Source organism: Cyrtonyx montezumae, unplaced genomic scaffold (genome assembly GCF_038088225.1).
Source record: "Cyrtonyx montezumae isolate F1298 unplaced genomic scaffold, pur_monq_1.0 scaffold_3, whole genome shotgun sequence".
NCBI classification, from domain to species: Eukaryota; Metazoa; Chordata; class Aves; order Galliformes; family Odontophoridae; genus Cyrtonyx; species Cyrtonyx montezumae.
In genome coordinates this window covers 147,310,742-147,328,588 of record NW_027072034.1, presented here as the reverse complement: position 1 = coordinate 147,328,588, position 17,847 = coordinate 147,310,742, and the positions used below count along the sequence as shown (strand labels likewise).

Here is a 17,847-nt window from a genome sequence, read left to right as displayed (position 1 = left end):
GCGAGTCAGAACCGGAAAGCTTATCAGTAAGGTGAAGAGTAATAGTGATGTCCACTCGCAGGTTGTGCAAACAACATTTCTTTTCAGACAACAGGAAAAAACTTAAAAGCTTTGAGACTACAGACAGAATACTAAATTCATTTTTTATAACGCACTGGAAATTAGATTTCATTTTCACAGAGGTCACAGTAAGCTGAAAACACGACAACTCTGCTTCAGATGCACTGAGATTGCTTTGACAAATTCATTCCAATCTGCAGGGGAAGGTACAAAGAAACAGATGCCTCACAGCTGCTGCCTGGTTTTGGACAGTTTGCTACCTGGCCTTTCTGGTTTCGGTCTACTCAGTTATACTAACCTGGAGCCAGGTGGCAGTGAGACAACCTGATTATCATCATCAGGAACTGTGTTGCCACACCGGCTACCTGCAGGAATCTTGCCTGGGCGTGACACAGTGACCACAGCTTTTTCCCACTGATCCGGCAACTGGTGAAGAAAAACATTAACATTAAGGGAACAGCTGCAGAGAGGAAGGGCCAGCAGTGCCAGCACCACTGGGGCATCCAGCTGTGGGATAGGGCTGAGACCAGGAGAGGCAAGAGCTCCAGCCTTCTCCTGTGCACCACTCCCTCTCCATCCTAAAAAACCACAACTCAGAGTACAATACCTGTGTGTGTGTGTGTGTGTGTAGGTGAGTGGGTGGGTAATGTCAACCTCTGCTCCCCCTCACTTCTGCATACCAGACGTGAGCCAGCATTTCTGCTGCCAAACTTTAGGTAAGGATCATCTTTTAGGGTGGGTATTTCTCTTGACCTCCCTTCTGCTGTGAATTACCCACAGCTGAAAACAACTGCTCATAAACTCTTGGCAGCCAGGTGTTCAACGTCCGAGATGGATGATTTGTCTCCTACATGCATAACAGCATTTCTACCCATTGCAAGTCTGTCTGGCTGATATCAAATTCTTATTCTAATCTGTCCTGAGGCAACTTGTCACTTTTTAATTTGCTTATTAAATAGCTGCTGCATCACACAACAATAGTACTGAATAAAACAGTAAAGTTAATAATACCAGGGACAGTGATTTGCACGTCAAACACTTAACTAAGCTCCCATCCTCATCTGAGTCCTGATGCTTCCAGGAATCCCTGGGCTCCCACTGGCATTTCAAGCAGGTGTCAGAGGGCAGTGACCCACCTGGGGCTCGTAGCGGATCACGATGTCATACTCCATGGAGTATGGGATATTGTCGATGTAGAATTCCAGGTATGCCCCCTCAGGGACCCTCACAAATCCTACGCCTGTCCACGATGGCGTGCGGTCCTGTGTAGGTTGGCGCTCAATTATATTTACTCCCTAAAGAAACAGGAAAGGGAGCTTTCAGTACCAGTACATGGAGTTTGTGAGCCCCACTGGGGCACACGGAGTTGTCCTGATGGATTACTTCTGGACTGCCACATCATTTGCATCCCAGAGAACACAAGTTCTCTTAAAACATGTGCATGCACACCACTGCCTTTCCATTCACAAAATGGTTGGGAGTTGGCCTTAAAGATCATCCAGTTCCAACTCCCTGTCATGGACAGTGACATCTTCCATATGACAGTGCATTAACAGAAAGAAAGATAAAACAACCCCACACAAGTCTGCATCCACTTCTCTGTTACAGACAGTAATAAAATCTAAAATCTTGCTGGGAGTAACTCGCTGACCACCTACAGCACCTAGTTCATCCTACATAGAGGCACAATTTGCACCAATGCAGGATATAACTGGATTGTGAGATAACCTCCTCACTGCATCTTTAGTGGTAGGATTTACTGCAGTGGCACAGAACTGCTCTGGTAACTCCCAGGCTGAGTGATAATTGCTTCCTGATTACATTGGACCAGGCCAAACCAAACCACTCCTCAGGATAACATCTGAAAGCAAGTCATGGTTATCATTAATAGGGTATTCACTAAGTAACAGAGATCCTAAACATTTCTAGACATTAAACATCCAAGTTGATGCTGGCTACTTCTTTCTGTCTGTCAGTTTTTTATGTTTCTCTTTATATTAAGCAAAGAAAAGGAAAAAGTTCACAGAAAGTGGAAACCTGTGATGTTCAAATTTCCTGTTTCAAATATATCTGCATCCACAAATAGTTCTTGCTATAAAACAACATCCTGCACATTCCTATGAAAGCTGCTTCAGTAGAAAGGGATAAAATGAAAGGAAATGACAATATATCTGTCACACCAGGATGTCACTTCATGTATTCTCACACCCTTTGAAGCGAACCAAGCTATAAATTATTACCCTCTGGCTTTGAACAAAGGGACGGAGCTCACACAAAGGATTGCAGGCAGAACGTGAGAGCATGCAGGGATTGTGCACGGGGACTTGTCACTGCCTGAAAACTCCTACAACTCCATGCTATTTTGTTTTGTCTTGTGCCAGGTCCCTACCTGCACATTCAGATCTTATTCTGCCACCAGATTAATAACTAAGTTTTATTTCCTCAATATCAGCATTGCTTAAAATGGCTTGTTCTGCACGTTTGCAGAGGAAAGCAACGGCTCACCTCCCAGCTTGGCAAGGCAGCTTTTCAAGGTGAGCTCCTTGCCCCAATTACCTGGAACCACCAGCACCGCCCCTCCAGCTGGGCAGACACAAATGCACCCAAACACGCACCAGCAAGCACACCCTGCTGCTGGCCAAGCTCTGCTCTATGCTATCTAGCACAGATATCTAGCAGGCAAAATGCTCTGCCCTGGCTTGAAACCTGACTTTCTGCCTGAAACAAATAAATTGGGAAATAGTGCCCCAGGCTGTCTAGGATCTGGTGCCTCAGAGCAATCATTATCTCATGTCTCTTCTCCTTGCTTGAGGCAAAAGTAATTGATGTAATCATCTAGCCTCTGTAAATGAATTAAAAGCAAGGCTGTGTGCTCAGGGATTGGAAGAAGACAGAGAGCCTGATGTATCTCACGAGTAAAACAAACTGGAGATAGCCTCACTTACAAGTCAATTTTTTGCACAATTAACCATGTATGTAGCCATTATTTTAAAAAATGTCACTGATGTACAGAAACTCTAAATCACACAGCTTGAATGTGTGCGCTGCTCCCTCCAGGTGTCAGTGATACCAAGAGGAAAATTCAGCATCGGTGTCCCACCACACTCGAGGCACGAGGGCAAAGAGAAGTGGGTGCATATGCAATGGGTAAGAAGAAGGATGCAGACAGAAAATGAACTATATAGCCACGATCAAAGAAACAGATTAAAAAAGGAAAATGTCAGTTTCCTCCTCCAAAATACTACATTATTTATTGATACAACTGAACAGGGAGGAACGGACAGTGCCCTGACAGAACTCCATCTGGAATGTTTCCACATTGTCTTTGCGCAACACTCACGTTATAAAACAGCCTCTTTCCAACACCCAAATTGCGAAACAGAACTTTCCCACAGATCAGCACACTCCAGCTGCTACTCACAGGACCCAGGTTGGCTTCCTCAGCCTCGAAGATGTAGTGGTCAAGTGAGATGAAGTAATATCCAGGCTCCACTTGGTTGCACTGACGTCCGAACATGTGGGGCCGGCACTCACACTGGCCAGATTCACTTGAGCAGCTAAAATGGAAAAGCAGTGAATGTATAGCACAGCTTGGCCACGACAGGATGCTGCTAGAGCTGGCTCAGCTGCGCTGACTGAACATCTGCCTGGTCCCAGGCACAGCCATGGCTCACTCCAGCTGTGCTCCTGGGCACAGGCGGGGAGTGAGCACAGACCAGGATCATTTCCAACAGACAGCTTGCATGTGGTTTCCTCTGTTTAGATACCAAAAGGATTGAATGCTACAGATGCAGCAGATCCCTGGGGCCACACAGCAGTTCTGGGAGAGCTTTGCTTGCTTACACAGCCATACACAGCCAAAAGTCAAGTCGGTCCTGTGAGCCCATGCTTGCAGCCCATGCACGCAGCTGTCTACTCATTTGGGCTTGGGCAGAGCAAGAACATGCACGACTCTGCATGCCTGGGATGCTGAGCTGCTCTTGTACTTGGCAAAGCACAGCCCAAGAGGCTGCCCACAGGCAGCTCTGCTCAGGGCAGAACCACACACAGCTTATTCAGATTTGGATGGACACAAAGACGTTGGACAGACTGAGCCTTTGCCGGGGGTTGGAGAAGGTCTGTCCATTCCCTTTGTAGCAAGACATTTTCTCAGTACAGCTTTATTCTAAAATGACCTTTTGCAGCTTCACTGTTCCCAGTGTCTGATCCGAGTTATGAAGAACTCAGGGGTAGATTTTATTCGTGAGGGGATCTGGTCATACTTTTTCATAGGAAGGTTTCTTGGTCCAATAAAAATGTCTCTTTCCTTAAATTTCAATTTAATATAGAAACTTATTCTAAAATCAAAATCCTCTGTGTTTCCATGGAAAATCTCCAGTTTTTTTTAAGCCCAGGCTGAATTAGTTTTTACCTGAAATCAGTTTTGAAATTATAGAGATACACTTCAACAGTCTTTGCTTTCAGATGCCAAAGTGCTTCAGAAGGGAAGCTGGGAAATTTCCCCTTTGGGAATGTTAACAGCTCCAGTACCCAAGCTGCAACCTCTGCACTTCATAAGGAGATAAGTTAGGGGCAAGGTGTGGCTGCCCAGGTGTTGCAGGTAGCAGCAACCAGGCAGTAGAGGGGAGCAAGCCCAGGAGAGTGGCATCAATCCACTTCCTCAGGAAACTGGTGCTCATTCAGACAAAAGCAAGCTATTTCAAAGGGTTTGTGGAGGGAAGTAAAAATGAAAGAGAGCAAAGGAATATGTCACTGTTGAAAAGCCATGCACTCAATGCAGGGGAAGCTGCTCTGAAGAGAGGAGTGGTCTGGTTACCTGAAATCCCTGAGCCAACTGGTATTTAAGCCAAGACTTCCTATACTCTTACCAATGGATGCATCTCCAAAACCCAAGTTTCTCTCTGAATAGCCACCATTTCCTAACAGACATGTGCAGTCCTGCATGCCCCATGCAGCACCAAAGGAGCAATGCAGCAGTACTGCACTGCTGGCATGATTCTCCAGCACTGATGGACATACAGACAGACTCCCTAAAGGGTCAGTGTGCAGGTCAAAGCAAGAGCGAGCTCAGCACAGGTGTCTCTACCACCCACTGCAGCAATCAAGATCTGCCACTTTCCACACATGAGCAAAAAGATCATCTCAAACACTGCCCTCTAGAAAATACAAAGGTGTTGTGTTTGAAAATGAAAATGATAACAGGAGAGGGGACTCACTTGTTGTGCAGTGCTCCTCCCTGGTCGCAGTCGCAGGGCCGACATCCATCCATGTCATTGCTCAGGCCCCAGTGCTCAGGCTGCAGGAGGAGACATCACATAGATGGTGTAACCACATCCACCCCACAACCACAAAATGTGGTACACAATATGAGCCACCCCTTGCTGGCCCCTTGAAAAGCCACAATCACCAACAAAACTTCTCCATCTGCTCTCCTCCATTCTTCCAATTGGCCCAGGAGCTTGAGAAATAACACCACTTTTCTACCAAACTTTAAAAAAATAACTTGCAACATACTCCATCTCCTCTGTTTCACTCCTGCACTGTTTAAACTAGTCGGGGTGCCAGCTGCCAACCCACAAGGGCTTCAGAACTGCAGTCCAGCTCACTGCACCCAAGCAGAGAGAAGATACAGTCCAGCAGGGCTTTGTGCAGGGCTATGACTGTGTAAGGCTGTTCCTCTGTGGCTTGCTCAGTGGAAAGAAAGACAGACAGCCTTGTTTAGCTTTTCCAGTTTACTGTCAGATAAGAGAGCCTGTCAGTGTTTATACAAACATATCCCTTTATTTGACAGCTTGTTTCTATAACACTCCAGCACACACAAACACTGTATGGAAATGTATGTGTAGCAATTAATCCCTGTCTAAAAAATGGCCAGTACAGAAAATCTTATCTTTTGCTTCTCAGTCCATTTTATCTTTTGCTCCAACAAGGGCTCAGGCAGAACTACCCCGGACACACATTTTCACAGAGCAACCACAATAGTTACCCTAATATCTTACTCCTTGGACACACCGTAGTAACAGGAATTAATTTCCAGATGCTCTCACCTGCCCCAACTCACCCCCAGCACACATTCCCCACCCCATAACACAGCTCCCAATATCTTGAGGTGCCCACTCAGCTCACACACCAGGTGTCAGTTTGCTAACATCACTCACACCGGTGTCTCCTCATTATTCTTACAATAATCTACTTACCAGGCACTGATTGCACTGCTTTCCTGTCACCAGGCGCTTACAATAGCAGTTTCCTGTCTCTGAATCACAAGGATTCCCTCCGGGATGGGTACCCAGAGGATTACATGCACAAGCTGGATAGGGAAATACAAACAGGCAGGTCAAAACACAGGATTTCAGCTACAGTATCCAATTTAAATATTTATATTAAAGCTTCCCCTCATTTCATAAGTTCATAAGTTCATAAGTTCATAAGTTCATAAGGTTGGAAAGGACCTATAAGATCATCTAGTCCAACCATCCTCCTATCACTATCTCTACCCAACTACTAAATTAACTCCTTAAGCACCTCATCTAAACGCTTCTTGAACAGCGCTAGGGATGGTGCCTCAACCACCTCCCTAGGCAGGCCATTCCAGTGCCTGACCACTCTTTCAGAAAAGAAATGCTTCCTGAGGTCTAATCTAAATCTTCCCTGGCGCAACTTGTGGCCATTCCCTCTCGTCCTGTCATTACTTATCAGGGAGAAGAGGCCTACCCCCTCCTCACCACAACCCCCCTTCAGGAAGTGGTAGAGTGCTATAAGGTCTCCTCTGAGCCTCCTCTTCTCCAGACTAAACAATCCCAGCTCCCTCAGCCGCTCCTCATAAGACTTGTGCTCCAGGCCCCTCACCAGTTTTGTTGCCCTTCTCTGAACACGCTCCAGGGCCTCAATGTCCTTCTTGTAGTGAGGGGCCCAAAACTGAACACAGTACTCGAGGTGCGGCCGTACCAGAGCTGAGTACAGGGGGATGATCACCTCCCTGCTCCTGCTGGCTACACTATTTCTAATACAGGCCAGGATGCTGTTGGCCTTCTTAGCCACCTGTGCACACTGCCGGCTCATGTTGAGCCGAGCATCAACCAACACCCCCAGGTCCTTTTCCTCTCTACATTCTTCAAGCCATTCTGCCCCAAGCCTATAGCATTGCATGGGGTTATTGTGGCCAAAGTGCAGGACCCGGCACTTGGTCTTATTGAACCTCATCCCATTTTGCTCAGCCCAGCTGTTCAGCCTATCCAAATCCCTCTGAAGGGCCTCCCTACCCTCAGGCAGTTTGACACATCCTCCCAGCTTTGTGTCATCTGCAAACTTACTGAGGGTACACTCAATTCCCTCATCTAGGTCATCAATAAAGATATTAAACAAGATGGGCCCCAAAACTGACCCTTGGGGGACACCACTCGTTACAGGACGCCAGCTGGACTTAACTCCATTAACCACTACCCTCTGGGCACGGCCCTCCAGCCAGTTCTCCACCCAGAGAAGAGTGAACCTGTCCACACCACGGGCTGCCAGTTTCCTTAGGAGAAAAGGTCATTTCCCAGGTCAGAGATTAATTGCATGCTTTGCCCACCAGCCATCCCAGTATAACTCCTGTGTCTTAGAGACTTAAAAAGAAGCAGAGAGGACTCTGCTATTTCCACAGCATGTATTCGCCAGGATCAGCTGGGGAGATGAGTTTTAGAAGAGAGTGGACTCCAAGCTACAGCACATCTACAAGAATGTTTTTCCTTTAGCAAAGCATGAAACAAAGGAAAAGAAAAAACACCCCACAAAACCACCCTCTCCCAGGGCTAGCAGCACCTCAAAGAGCTTTTGATCCCACATAAAGGAACATATGTTTTTACTCACACTGACAGCCCGCTGGGTCATCGGCACTCAGGCCATAGAAACCTTCTTTGCAGAGATCACAACGCTCCCCCTCGACGAATAATTTACAGCGGCACTGGCCAGCAATGAGGCCCGTAGAGAAGTCAGTGTAGCGATCGCATATGCCACCATTTTGGGAGCCAGCTGGGTCACAATTACAAGCTAAGAAGGAAGCATTACAGACATTATGTCGACTGCCACAACAGAAAAGGTCAAGCCTCACACTGAGTAATTTAAATAGCTGCTGCGTAGAGTACAGTTACCACAAGGAGTAGCGACGACACAAGTTGAGCATGAAGCCACCAAATACACCTGCAGATTCTTGAAGAGAAAAATCTCCCACAGCAAGCCCTGAAGACCACAGCCAGGCCCCACATGCACCCCACCAGGCACAAGGCTGCCCTTACGCTCGCAGACGTCAGGGTCCCGCAGGTCTCTCTCCGGGTGCTGGAAGTAGAAAGGCTTGCACTGCTCGCAGTTGTGTCCCACTGTGTTGTGCTGGCAGTCGTCGCACACCCCCCCACTGGTGTTTCCTGTCGCCATGTACACGGCCATGTCGAAGTGGCACTGTGTGGAGTGGCCATTGCAATTACACTCTGTGACAAAGATGAAAATCAAAGAGAGTCGCCTCAGACAAGGTAAGTCAACTGAAGAACGTGCCGAACTTCACACATCGGCAAAAATTGCACAAGTTGCTCACACAAAAATGCATACTGCTAAAAGCAAGCAACACCAGGCTTCAGATTTCCATTTTACCCAAACTCACTTTTGCATGCGTTACTATTGCGGCCTTCGGCAGGTCGCCAAGGTAAGTCATGGTAGAAGTCCAAGCACTGCTCACAGTTCAAGCCCTTGGTATTATGCCTGCACATGCAGTGCCCGTGGACCTGTCATTGAAATAAAAATATATGCATAAAAAATTGGAGGAATGGTTATTGGAGGAATTAGGGAGAGTGGAGAAAAAAGCGTGCTCCTCCAATTCACTCAAAATGCACCTAGTGGAAATACTTGTGGAGTATATAATGTATATAATGCAGGTAAGTGGAAATGAAGGGCCACAGAAGTGTCCCTTGCCTGCTTAGGTTAAGAATGTCCTGCTAACAAACCTGTCCTTCTCTTGCTGGAACTTATGCATGAATAAATGCTTACAGGCACAACCAAGGAGAACATAGTTCCACCTAAATAATCACAAAAGCCTCTTAGAGCTAGTAATTAGCTGTTTATTAGCTGTTAATTAGATATTAACATGCATCAAGTTGTATCAGCACGTCAGTTCTAGCCCACTGCAGCCACACCTTGGTTCTCAAAGCAAAGATAACCATCACATTTTGGATGGGTTTCACCCATCAGGCCATCAATACACAAGCACTGAGCACACAGTGATGGTGTGACAGCTTCTGCCTTCGGTGATGGGGACTACCAGCACTGGAGTCATGATTCTAAGGCAAAGGATTGCTGTCAGGTGGAGACCCCAGCAAAAAACATGAAGCAATGGAGAATATTCGCACCCCACAGCCCCCGAGGCAAGCACACAGCTTTCCCCTATGCCTCTTCATTTTAATCTAGTTAATAACTCACTCATTAACACACCTGCTATTACTGCTCATTAGACAAAAATCATGGGGAAACCCAGAACCAAGAAGGGATGGGACACTCAAGACAGCAGCACACAAGGCAGGCAGTAGGATTTTCCTACAGAGCTTGTTGTTCATTAACCAGAGCTGCAACTATGCAAATTGCTTCTCAGCTGATAAGGACTGATACAAATGCAGATCTTGTTTGATTCATGAAAAGTGTTTCTTTAAGGCCACTCTTTACTTCAGTTTTAGGGCAACAAAGTTAAGACACACGTTATCTCCTGCCCCTTACAGAAACACTCCCTTTCTGCCTTCCTGCCTTTTAATTTCATCAGCTCTTAAATATAATTAGAAAATGAATGCTAAAAGTATTTCACTGAATCTGAGCTCTCTGTACTTGATTAATGCCACTAACAACAGACATAGGTTTGCTGTTAAAGAATGATTTCAGTGGTTTTCTTGTTGGAAAGGTGGAGAGGGACTCAAATTTCTCCTGCCACATTTTCACCTCATTGTTTCTGTATTGCTTTAAAACAATAAAAAAAGAAAAAAAAAAACAAACAAAGCCAAGAATCAGGAATAGCTACGCGGAGAAAAGTGGGAATATTCACCATCCCTTCCACTTCTTCGCTGAAGCCCTCCACCGGCGCACACTCGCTGGCATGGCCGTAGCAGAAGCAGTTCCCGCGCACCACCATGTCATAGATGGCGTAGTAGTACTTCTCTCTGATCTCCATCCTCGAATCCAGGAGGTTGTCTCCCAGTGTGTGCAGCTTGGTGAATTTGACTCTCAGATTTGTGATCTTCAACAGGTCTGCAGGGGACACCAGAAAAACATGTTTCAGAGTTATTTACCAGATACTGAATTGAATGGGAGGAAGCCAGCAGTGACTTCCCAAACACACTTCCTACGGGCAGATCAGATCAGGTTTAATTTCAGCTCTTATATATTACATATCATATCGCTTCTCATTCCCAACTTCTAAAAATTATAGTAACTTTCTGCAGACTGATACTGTGTAAGTTAGTTTAATCTTAATTAAAAATACTAGCCTGTTTTACTATACACAGACACAAGATTTAGATTAGACCTGAGGAAACATTTTTTCTCTGAAAGAGTGGTCAGGCACTGGAATGGCCTGCCTAGGGAGGTGGTTGAGGCACCATCCCTAGCGCTGTTCAAGAAGCATTTAGATGAGGTGCTAAGGGATTTGATTTAGTAGTTGGGTAGGGATAGTGATAGGAGGATGGTTGGACTAGATGATCTTGTAGGTCCTTTCCAACCTAATGTACCTATGAACCTATGATTTTCTAAGCACAAGTATTAGAGGCATGTACACCAGTCCCCACCAGTCGACTCACTGCTTCTCTAGACACACTGGGGTTTAAAGTGTAAGACAGAGACAGCAGGGGGAAGGGAGAGCTCCAGGGACCTGGAGCTTAAAGAGTTATGAGTATTTTGAATAAAAATCTAAGGCACAAATATATTCTTCTTTCTTATACACCCAACTTTCCCAGCAAATTTAATAAACGAATGAAAGCAGCCTTTCTCTATTCTTTAAAATTCTGGGTAAAAACTTTCAACCAATACAGCAAATAGCAAACACTCTTCTACTTCATTTGTTTTCTTCTACTACAGTTTACTTTACACAGAAGGATGTGAACTGAAACTAAGAGGGAAAATGAAATTAGAAGTCAAATTTAAGGCCAAACATTACAATTCCCTACTCAGGTCAAATGCCAAATGAGGTTAAACTTACCACACTACAGCAATAGGTCTGTACATCTCTCTGCTTTCCCTGCTTGCAATGACTCTCCATGCCTGCAATGGGCATTTCTGGTTTATGACCACACCTGTGTTGACCAGCTGTGCAGTGTTACTAAGGCTGGTCACACAAAAGTCATGATTTGGATCTTCTAAATTCTAATGTGTAAAACACAACTACCTTGATTTTATCTCAAAATGATCTAAGTACATTCGTAGTTCTGATTCTTTGCTTTCTGAAAACTGTACACTCACAGGATAACATTCCAAGGCTTCTCTCAGTAACTGCATGTATTTTGCAGAGAGGGTTCCTCAAACAAAACTCTTTTCCTCAACCAACAAGGAAAGAACCAACTACAACAATGTGGTAAGACTGACCATGTGAGCTGATGACACCAATTGCTATTTCCCAGTAGATCACTGAGTCAGAAAAAGAAGTTGTACCAGGAAAGTATGCATATGACTTCAAAGTTATTATCAGGGTTAATGCTTGACATTAATTGTGGATTGCTGTTTTTTAAAATAGTAAATAATTAAGTGCAGAAACGCTTCCAAATGAGCCTAAAAGATAACTGCATACATACTTTGAATCCTTGGACTGTATGGGTCTTCAATTCTGAAAGCAGGATCTAAAACACGATATATGACCTGGGGAAAAACAGCACAACAGAAGGCTCAGGGAATCTGAATCCATATGGAAGAAGTCTACACAACAAGCGTATTAAAAAAAACCCTGACCTCTCCTTCAGTTGAAGGTTCAATGTCAGAGTACCGGGAATCACAGATGATATCATCCACCTTCTTCATGGGTCCAGTTGAAATCCCAGGAAATGAGCTCTCACAGTCATACGCAAAATACCGATATACTTGCCACGTTTTTCCGAAATCAGATGATCTTTCTATCAACATTGCAGCAGGGCGGAACGTCTAGTAATGAGAAAACCAAAGGAGGTCATATTTTGTTAACTATTACTCGCATTTACATTGAGCACTTTTCACCGTGAGCAATCAGCACAACTGGATTTTCATCTCTCCTCTCTCTGTAGAGTGCTTGTCCTTTTGCCCTTTACCACTGATACTCTCTGCTCAGAGGCAGATCTTAAACGTAAGGCACATCAAACCACAGACCACCTATCTTTAGAAAAGACCTCATTCAGCAATCAAGCAGTTAAGTGCCCAAACTTACAAGTTTCTCAGATTTCAAATCCTTTCTCAAAACCAGAGATTAAAGCAGAGCTCTAGAGACAAAGAGATTTTTTCCACTGCTTGTGAAAAGCAGCAGAGCCTTTTTCCTTGCCATACCTCCTCTGATCTTCTGAAGAAACGCCAGCCCATGGGGTGCTGGAACCTGCATTAAGACCCATCCTGTGATGATAAAGTTTCAATCAACTGTGTTTCAGAATGCAGATATTAAAACCTGACTTGCATAAAAAAAAAGCCACAAGTCATTCATTAACAGCATGGATTCAGAGAAGACCATCAAGGACCCAAACACAAAAACATTTCAGTCACTGTTGGAAACAATTCTCCCCACTTCCTGGCTGAAAACATCACACTCCTTACAAACTGGTATCTCACCCAACAGAAAATGAAGCCACCCAGAGGTAAGGGGCCTTCCACACAAAGCCAGCAAGCCATCACTAAAACTCTTCTTCTCCCTGGTCTTCCTCCTGACCACGCACCCAGTGAGCCCAGCAGCATCAGTAGCAGGCTGGGGATCCTCAGGGAACCCTTACTGCTGGGAACATGCAGTGGTGACCAGAGGGGACCACTTTCCACCACTTGTCAGAAACACAAGCTGGTTTCACAAGAAAAACTGTCTCTTCTGGGAAGATGATCCCTGCAGGGAAGGGCCTGGGTGGACAGCTGGTTGTCTAAGAACCATCAGTGTGGCCTTGCAGCCAAGAAGGCCAATGGTTTCCTGGAGTGCATTAAAAAGAGCGTGGCCAGCAGGTCAAGGGAGGTGCTCCTCCCCTTCTCTGCTCTGCCCTGGTGAGGCCACAGCTGGAGTGTTGTTCCCAGTTCTGGGCTCCCCCGTGCCAGAAAGACAGGGAACTCCTAGACAGTGTCCAGCAGAGGGTCAGAGAGATGACTGAGGGCTGGGAGCATCTCCCTTACCAGGAAAGGCTGAGAGACCTGGGGCTGTTCAGCCTAGAGAAGAGGGGCTCTGCTCAACACTTAAAAATGTCTACAGGAATGGAATTAAGCAGATGGAGCCAGGCTGTCTTTGGTGGTGCCCAGAGACAGGACACAAGGCAACAGGCATAAACTGGAACACAGAAGTTCCATCTGTACATGAGGAAAAATCTCTTTACTTTGAGGGTAGAACAAGCTGCCTTGAGAGGTTGTGGATTCTCCTTCCTTGCAGATATTCAAAACCCATTTTGGCACTTTTCTGCACAACCTACTGTAGAGAACCTGGTAGAGCAGGGAGGTCAAACTAGATGATTTCCTTCCAACCCCTACAATTCTGTGTAACTTAAGAGAACTGTCAACATGTAGAGAGCAGGGATTTAGCCCTGCAGGAACTGCAGTCCCTGAACTCAGCTGAAGGCTGCTGCTAGCACTTGCCTGTGATTTAGGATGTACAGGACATAATCTACCATTCCAAGACATCTGTCTGGCGAGAAACAAAGACACTCTGTGTACAGATGTTCCCTCTTCCTGAAGACCTTACCATTTGCCAAATGAAGGCTGATAACACAGCCAATTTTTTTTTTAAAGATAAATCCTCGCTACTATACGATTTAGCTAATGATCTTCTACATGTACAACACCACAGAAACAAATGACCTGAATTTCGTATGACTCCTGCAGCCTCACAGACTTGATGTTTAAGCACAACACAAGCCATAAGTCACAGCTGAGCGACTTCAGAAGTTAATGGTTGACAGATCTAAAAAAATCAGGCTAACCAGCTCATACAGAGGCCACATCCCAGACACCAAAAGAGTGTGAAGGACTCTCACGTTCCTGTGTTTAGGAGATGCATGGGGCTTTGAGCAGATCTCACACTGCAAGTAAGGCTGCAGCATCCTTACCTTGAAGGTCATGATGAGATGAGTGAAATGAAACTCAGCCTCCAGGTTCAGCTGGATTGTCACATTTTCCAGACCTGCAAGGGCAGAGAAAAGGAGCTGTGCAGACAAGCAAGGACATTTGCCAGCCCCTACATCAATATTTCACCAAGGCTCTATGCTCTGGTGACACTGGGATTCTCTTCTTCACTGCCTGGCTCTAATATCTGAAAGGGATATAGTGCATTAGTGAGTTACAAGGAGATACTGAGGACCTGCTGAAGACTGTATTACATTGTGAGATTATTGTGCACCACCTGCAGAAACATGCTGTACCCAAAGCATAAGCCTGCACTACCTTTATTTCAGACCATAACGTGGCCAACACACCACCAGATGCAGCACAGTGGTGTCTACAGAACCCAGCCAACCCATAGCTCAGTGATCCAAGGCTCTTGTGAGTGAAGACACCAAACCCAGCCCCAGGCTGTCTGCACACACGGCAGCCACAAGGCAACAAGCCTCTCAGCCCTGACACCCCGTATCTCACCCTGTGGGGAGCACTTCCCACTTTTTTTTGCTTGCTCTGGACTCTCCTGTCCTCCTGAACACAGGAACTGTTTCTTTACAGTCTCTTTTTTGAAATACTCCCAGACCAACCACCCCAGCACTGCTTTGCAGTCACAAGAGTTTGGAAACCACAACAACCTGAACATTTTCCAAATGGTGAAGTGTGACTACCTATGGTCAAGGACTCTGTACAGAAAGAAAAAGTTGCAAATATTATTTTGTCATGTGAAAAGAGCTCTCTAAACAGCTGCGTACTAACTGTGCTGTAGTCAGAAATATTAAAAAAATAATAATCAAGTGAGATTTACAGAGTGGAGGAAGGGTAAGGCATTAAAAGAATAAACCAACAAAATGCTTAAGTTTTCAACCAGTTCTGACTTGACGTGCAGTGTACAGCAGTGGTCCATTCTGTTGCATGCCTTAATGGAGGAAAACATGAATTGGACAGAAAGAATCATTTGTTTTTCGTAGTTGAAGGACATTTTCATGACCTTATGAGCTAAGAACTTTTCTGTGAGGATGCTGCCAAGCCTGCTGCAAAAAACATGAATTATTTGGAATGCTAGAAGAGAACCGGTAGGGACAAGTGGCTTGGTAGTCTGATCTATATGGTTAAAATATGGTTAAAAGGATTTAGGGAAAATTTTTCTCTACCAAGCAACAGAGATGTTACAAGTATGACAATATTATTTTAACAGAGTCAGAAAGCTCCTGCCAACGCATTTGCAGAAATCCCATCCTGTCCATCCGGCTTTAGGGCAGGATGAAAATCTAGATGCCTCGCTTTCTATAGGAAAACATGCCAAAAGCAAAACCATAAAAGCCAGAAGGGAAGAGGAAAGGCAAAAAATAAAAGCCACTAAACTAACATGCAACTTGTTGAGCTTTTGAGCTTGCTGGCTCATTTCTGGCATTAGTGCACCGTTTGGCACGTGAGAGTGTGAAGCCGGGCTCGTGGCAGCAGGACAGCAGGCGGCAGGCCCGGCAGAGCGGGGAAGCCCCGCGGTGAGCCCTTCCTTGGCAGCGCTGCCCAGGATCTGCACTCCTGCCCAGACACGAGGCGGGCCTGCAGCCGCTCTGGGAAACTTCTCTTTTTAGGAAAGGATTCTCACAAGCGGAGGGAGAGCTCTTTCCAGCACTCCTGGAGGGCTCACGGGGTTTTGTTACGGAGACACACAAAAGAGGCGTTTTACTCAGTCCTCGGCTAACAGCGTGATCCTTCCCTCAGCAGTAATTAGCAGCCCTGAGCTAACAGCACACACGGAGGTACGGCAGACAAAGGGAGGGAGAGCGCCTGAGACGCAGCTCCCGGGCACACCACCCCGCGTACCGTTTTCCGACTGCCACCACAGCTTCAGGCGGTTCGGAGCGAACGTGGTGACCACGTTCTCAATGCGATGGCTGTCGGGATTGAGAGTGTCATGGAAGGGGTCCTCAGAATCGCATATGAAACATTTCTTGTCCTCCTGGAACAACAAGATAACCAGCATTACTGATTTTATCCACGGGGCAATAGTTGCTTCCTGCAGATAAGAGTATTTTTCATTCGTGTTACATTCCATGCATTTTGCCTGTGGGAGGCATCGAAGGTGTGGTGCTTTGTTTCTCAATTAATTGATAAGTGTATTTACCTTTATAAATGGATGCAAAACGCCAAATGGAAAATATGCCAGGAATTCCATAAACTGTACTTTCATGGGTGGTATGCTTTCTATCAAAGCTGCCGGCCCAGGAAATCCCTGCCAGCAGGCAGAAGAGCTCCCAGACAGAGGCAGCATCTCCAGAATTCCCTGAACATGAGCACAAAAAGCCACGTGCGTGAACTCATCCTGGATTTTAAGAGCTCACTTGGGGATGTGAGTTCTGAGCCTGGTGGCATTCAGCAACCAGTATCTCCACTCTGAATCCAACTTCTCAAGCTCATATCGACACTTCACTCCAGACTGTGCCCACAAACCAATCTTGCACAGCCTGCAAGACGTGCCCATAAAAACCCCACTGGGTACGAGTATGGCATGTATCATTTAGGAAGCCGGACTTGCACTTCTTCACCACACCAGGGCACCTGGTCCGTGCCAAGCCAGCTCTCCAACTCACCGACCTCAACCCTGCTCCTGAGCGGCTGCAAAGCCGCATCCCATAAGGACTGGTCTTGCTCAGCCCCACGGCACCGAGGGGATGCTCCCGCAAACCAACAAAGCGCCTTCGCTACTTGGCTGTAGCGGGGTGCTGACGCCCTGACCCCAACACTGAGCCCGGCGTCACCCAGCAGCGCAGCGAGACCCGGCGGGGGCAGGCTGGGAAACTGCGGGCACAGAAGGGAGCGGTGCTCCTTCAGAGCGGCAGAATCCGCCCCCATTGTCTCTCCAGGAGCCGTGCCCCGGGGCTATCCCCTTACTTTCCGTATAACCGAGCTGCCGACTGCCGAAATTCCATCCCTATCCTCCATCTCGTCTGAACGCTGAGCTTTTAAGCTTAAGCAGTTTTCGTGTTTCCCACAGAGGGACCCGACAGCCCCGTTCGCAGCGCATACAGACGTTACGGGCACAGCGGCCGCGCACTACAGACCCTTCGCAGTCAGGAAGCTGTCTAGACGGCTCCCCCCGTGCAAGGCTGAAATAAAGGAGAAGCGCTGACTGAAATCACCGCGGCCCACTCGGTCTCACCCACTCGCCTGACGGCACGGGACCGCCTCGGGCCCCGACGGCGCCGCTCACCTGGAGGTGGCTGACGATGCAGTAGGGCTCGGGCTGGCGGAGGCCGCACGTCGAGGAGGCGGAGAGGCGGCCGGCGCGGCCGATGAGGAGGTCGCCGGTGGCGGGGTAACAGCTGCCCTCGGCGCAGCCGTAGCTGTACTCGGGCTCCTGAGCCGCCGCGACCCGGAGCGCTGCGGGAGAGAGGAGAAAGGACAGCGCCGTCAGGCCGGGCCCACGGCAGCTCCCCGCGCCCCGACGGCAGCGGGAGCGCTAATAGGAGAAGGAGCGGGGCC

General features: G+C 46.8%; 1 protein-coding gene across 1 annotated transcript in view; it reads right to left on the bottom strand.

Moving 5' to 3' along the window:
• LAMB1 (laminin subunit beta 1) overlaps positions 1-17,847 on the bottom strand; it is a 40,648-nt gene that overhangs the window by 22,742 nt on the left and 59 nt on the right. The window contains exons 2-15 of the mRNA XM_065743598.1: positions 17,576-17,745; positions 16,189-16,324; positions 14,313-14,386; positions 12,010-12,198; positions 11,856-11,919; positions 10,118-10,320; positions 8,696-8,816; positions 8,337-8,525; positions 7,912-8,091; positions 6,258-6,370; positions 5,277-5,356; positions 3,482-3,617; positions 1,197-1,355; positions 359-486 (exon numbers count right to left, since the gene is read on the bottom strand). Of these exons, the coding sequence (XP_065599670.1) occupies positions 359-486; positions 1,197-1,355; positions 3,482-3,617; positions 5,277-5,356; positions 6,258-6,370; positions 7,912-8,091; positions 8,337-8,525; positions 8,696-8,816; positions 10,118-10,320; positions 11,856-11,919; positions 12,010-12,198; positions 14,313-14,386; positions 16,189-16,324; positions 17,576-17,745 (1,942 nt within the window). The remainder of the gene's footprint in view (positions 1-358; positions 487-1,196; positions 1,356-3,481; positions 3,618-5,276; positions 5,357-6,257; positions 6,371-7,911; positions 8,092-8,336; positions 8,526-8,695; positions 8,817-10,117; positions 10,321-11,855; positions 11,920-12,009; positions 12,199-14,312; positions 14,387-16,188; positions 16,325-17,575; positions 17,746-17,847) is intronic.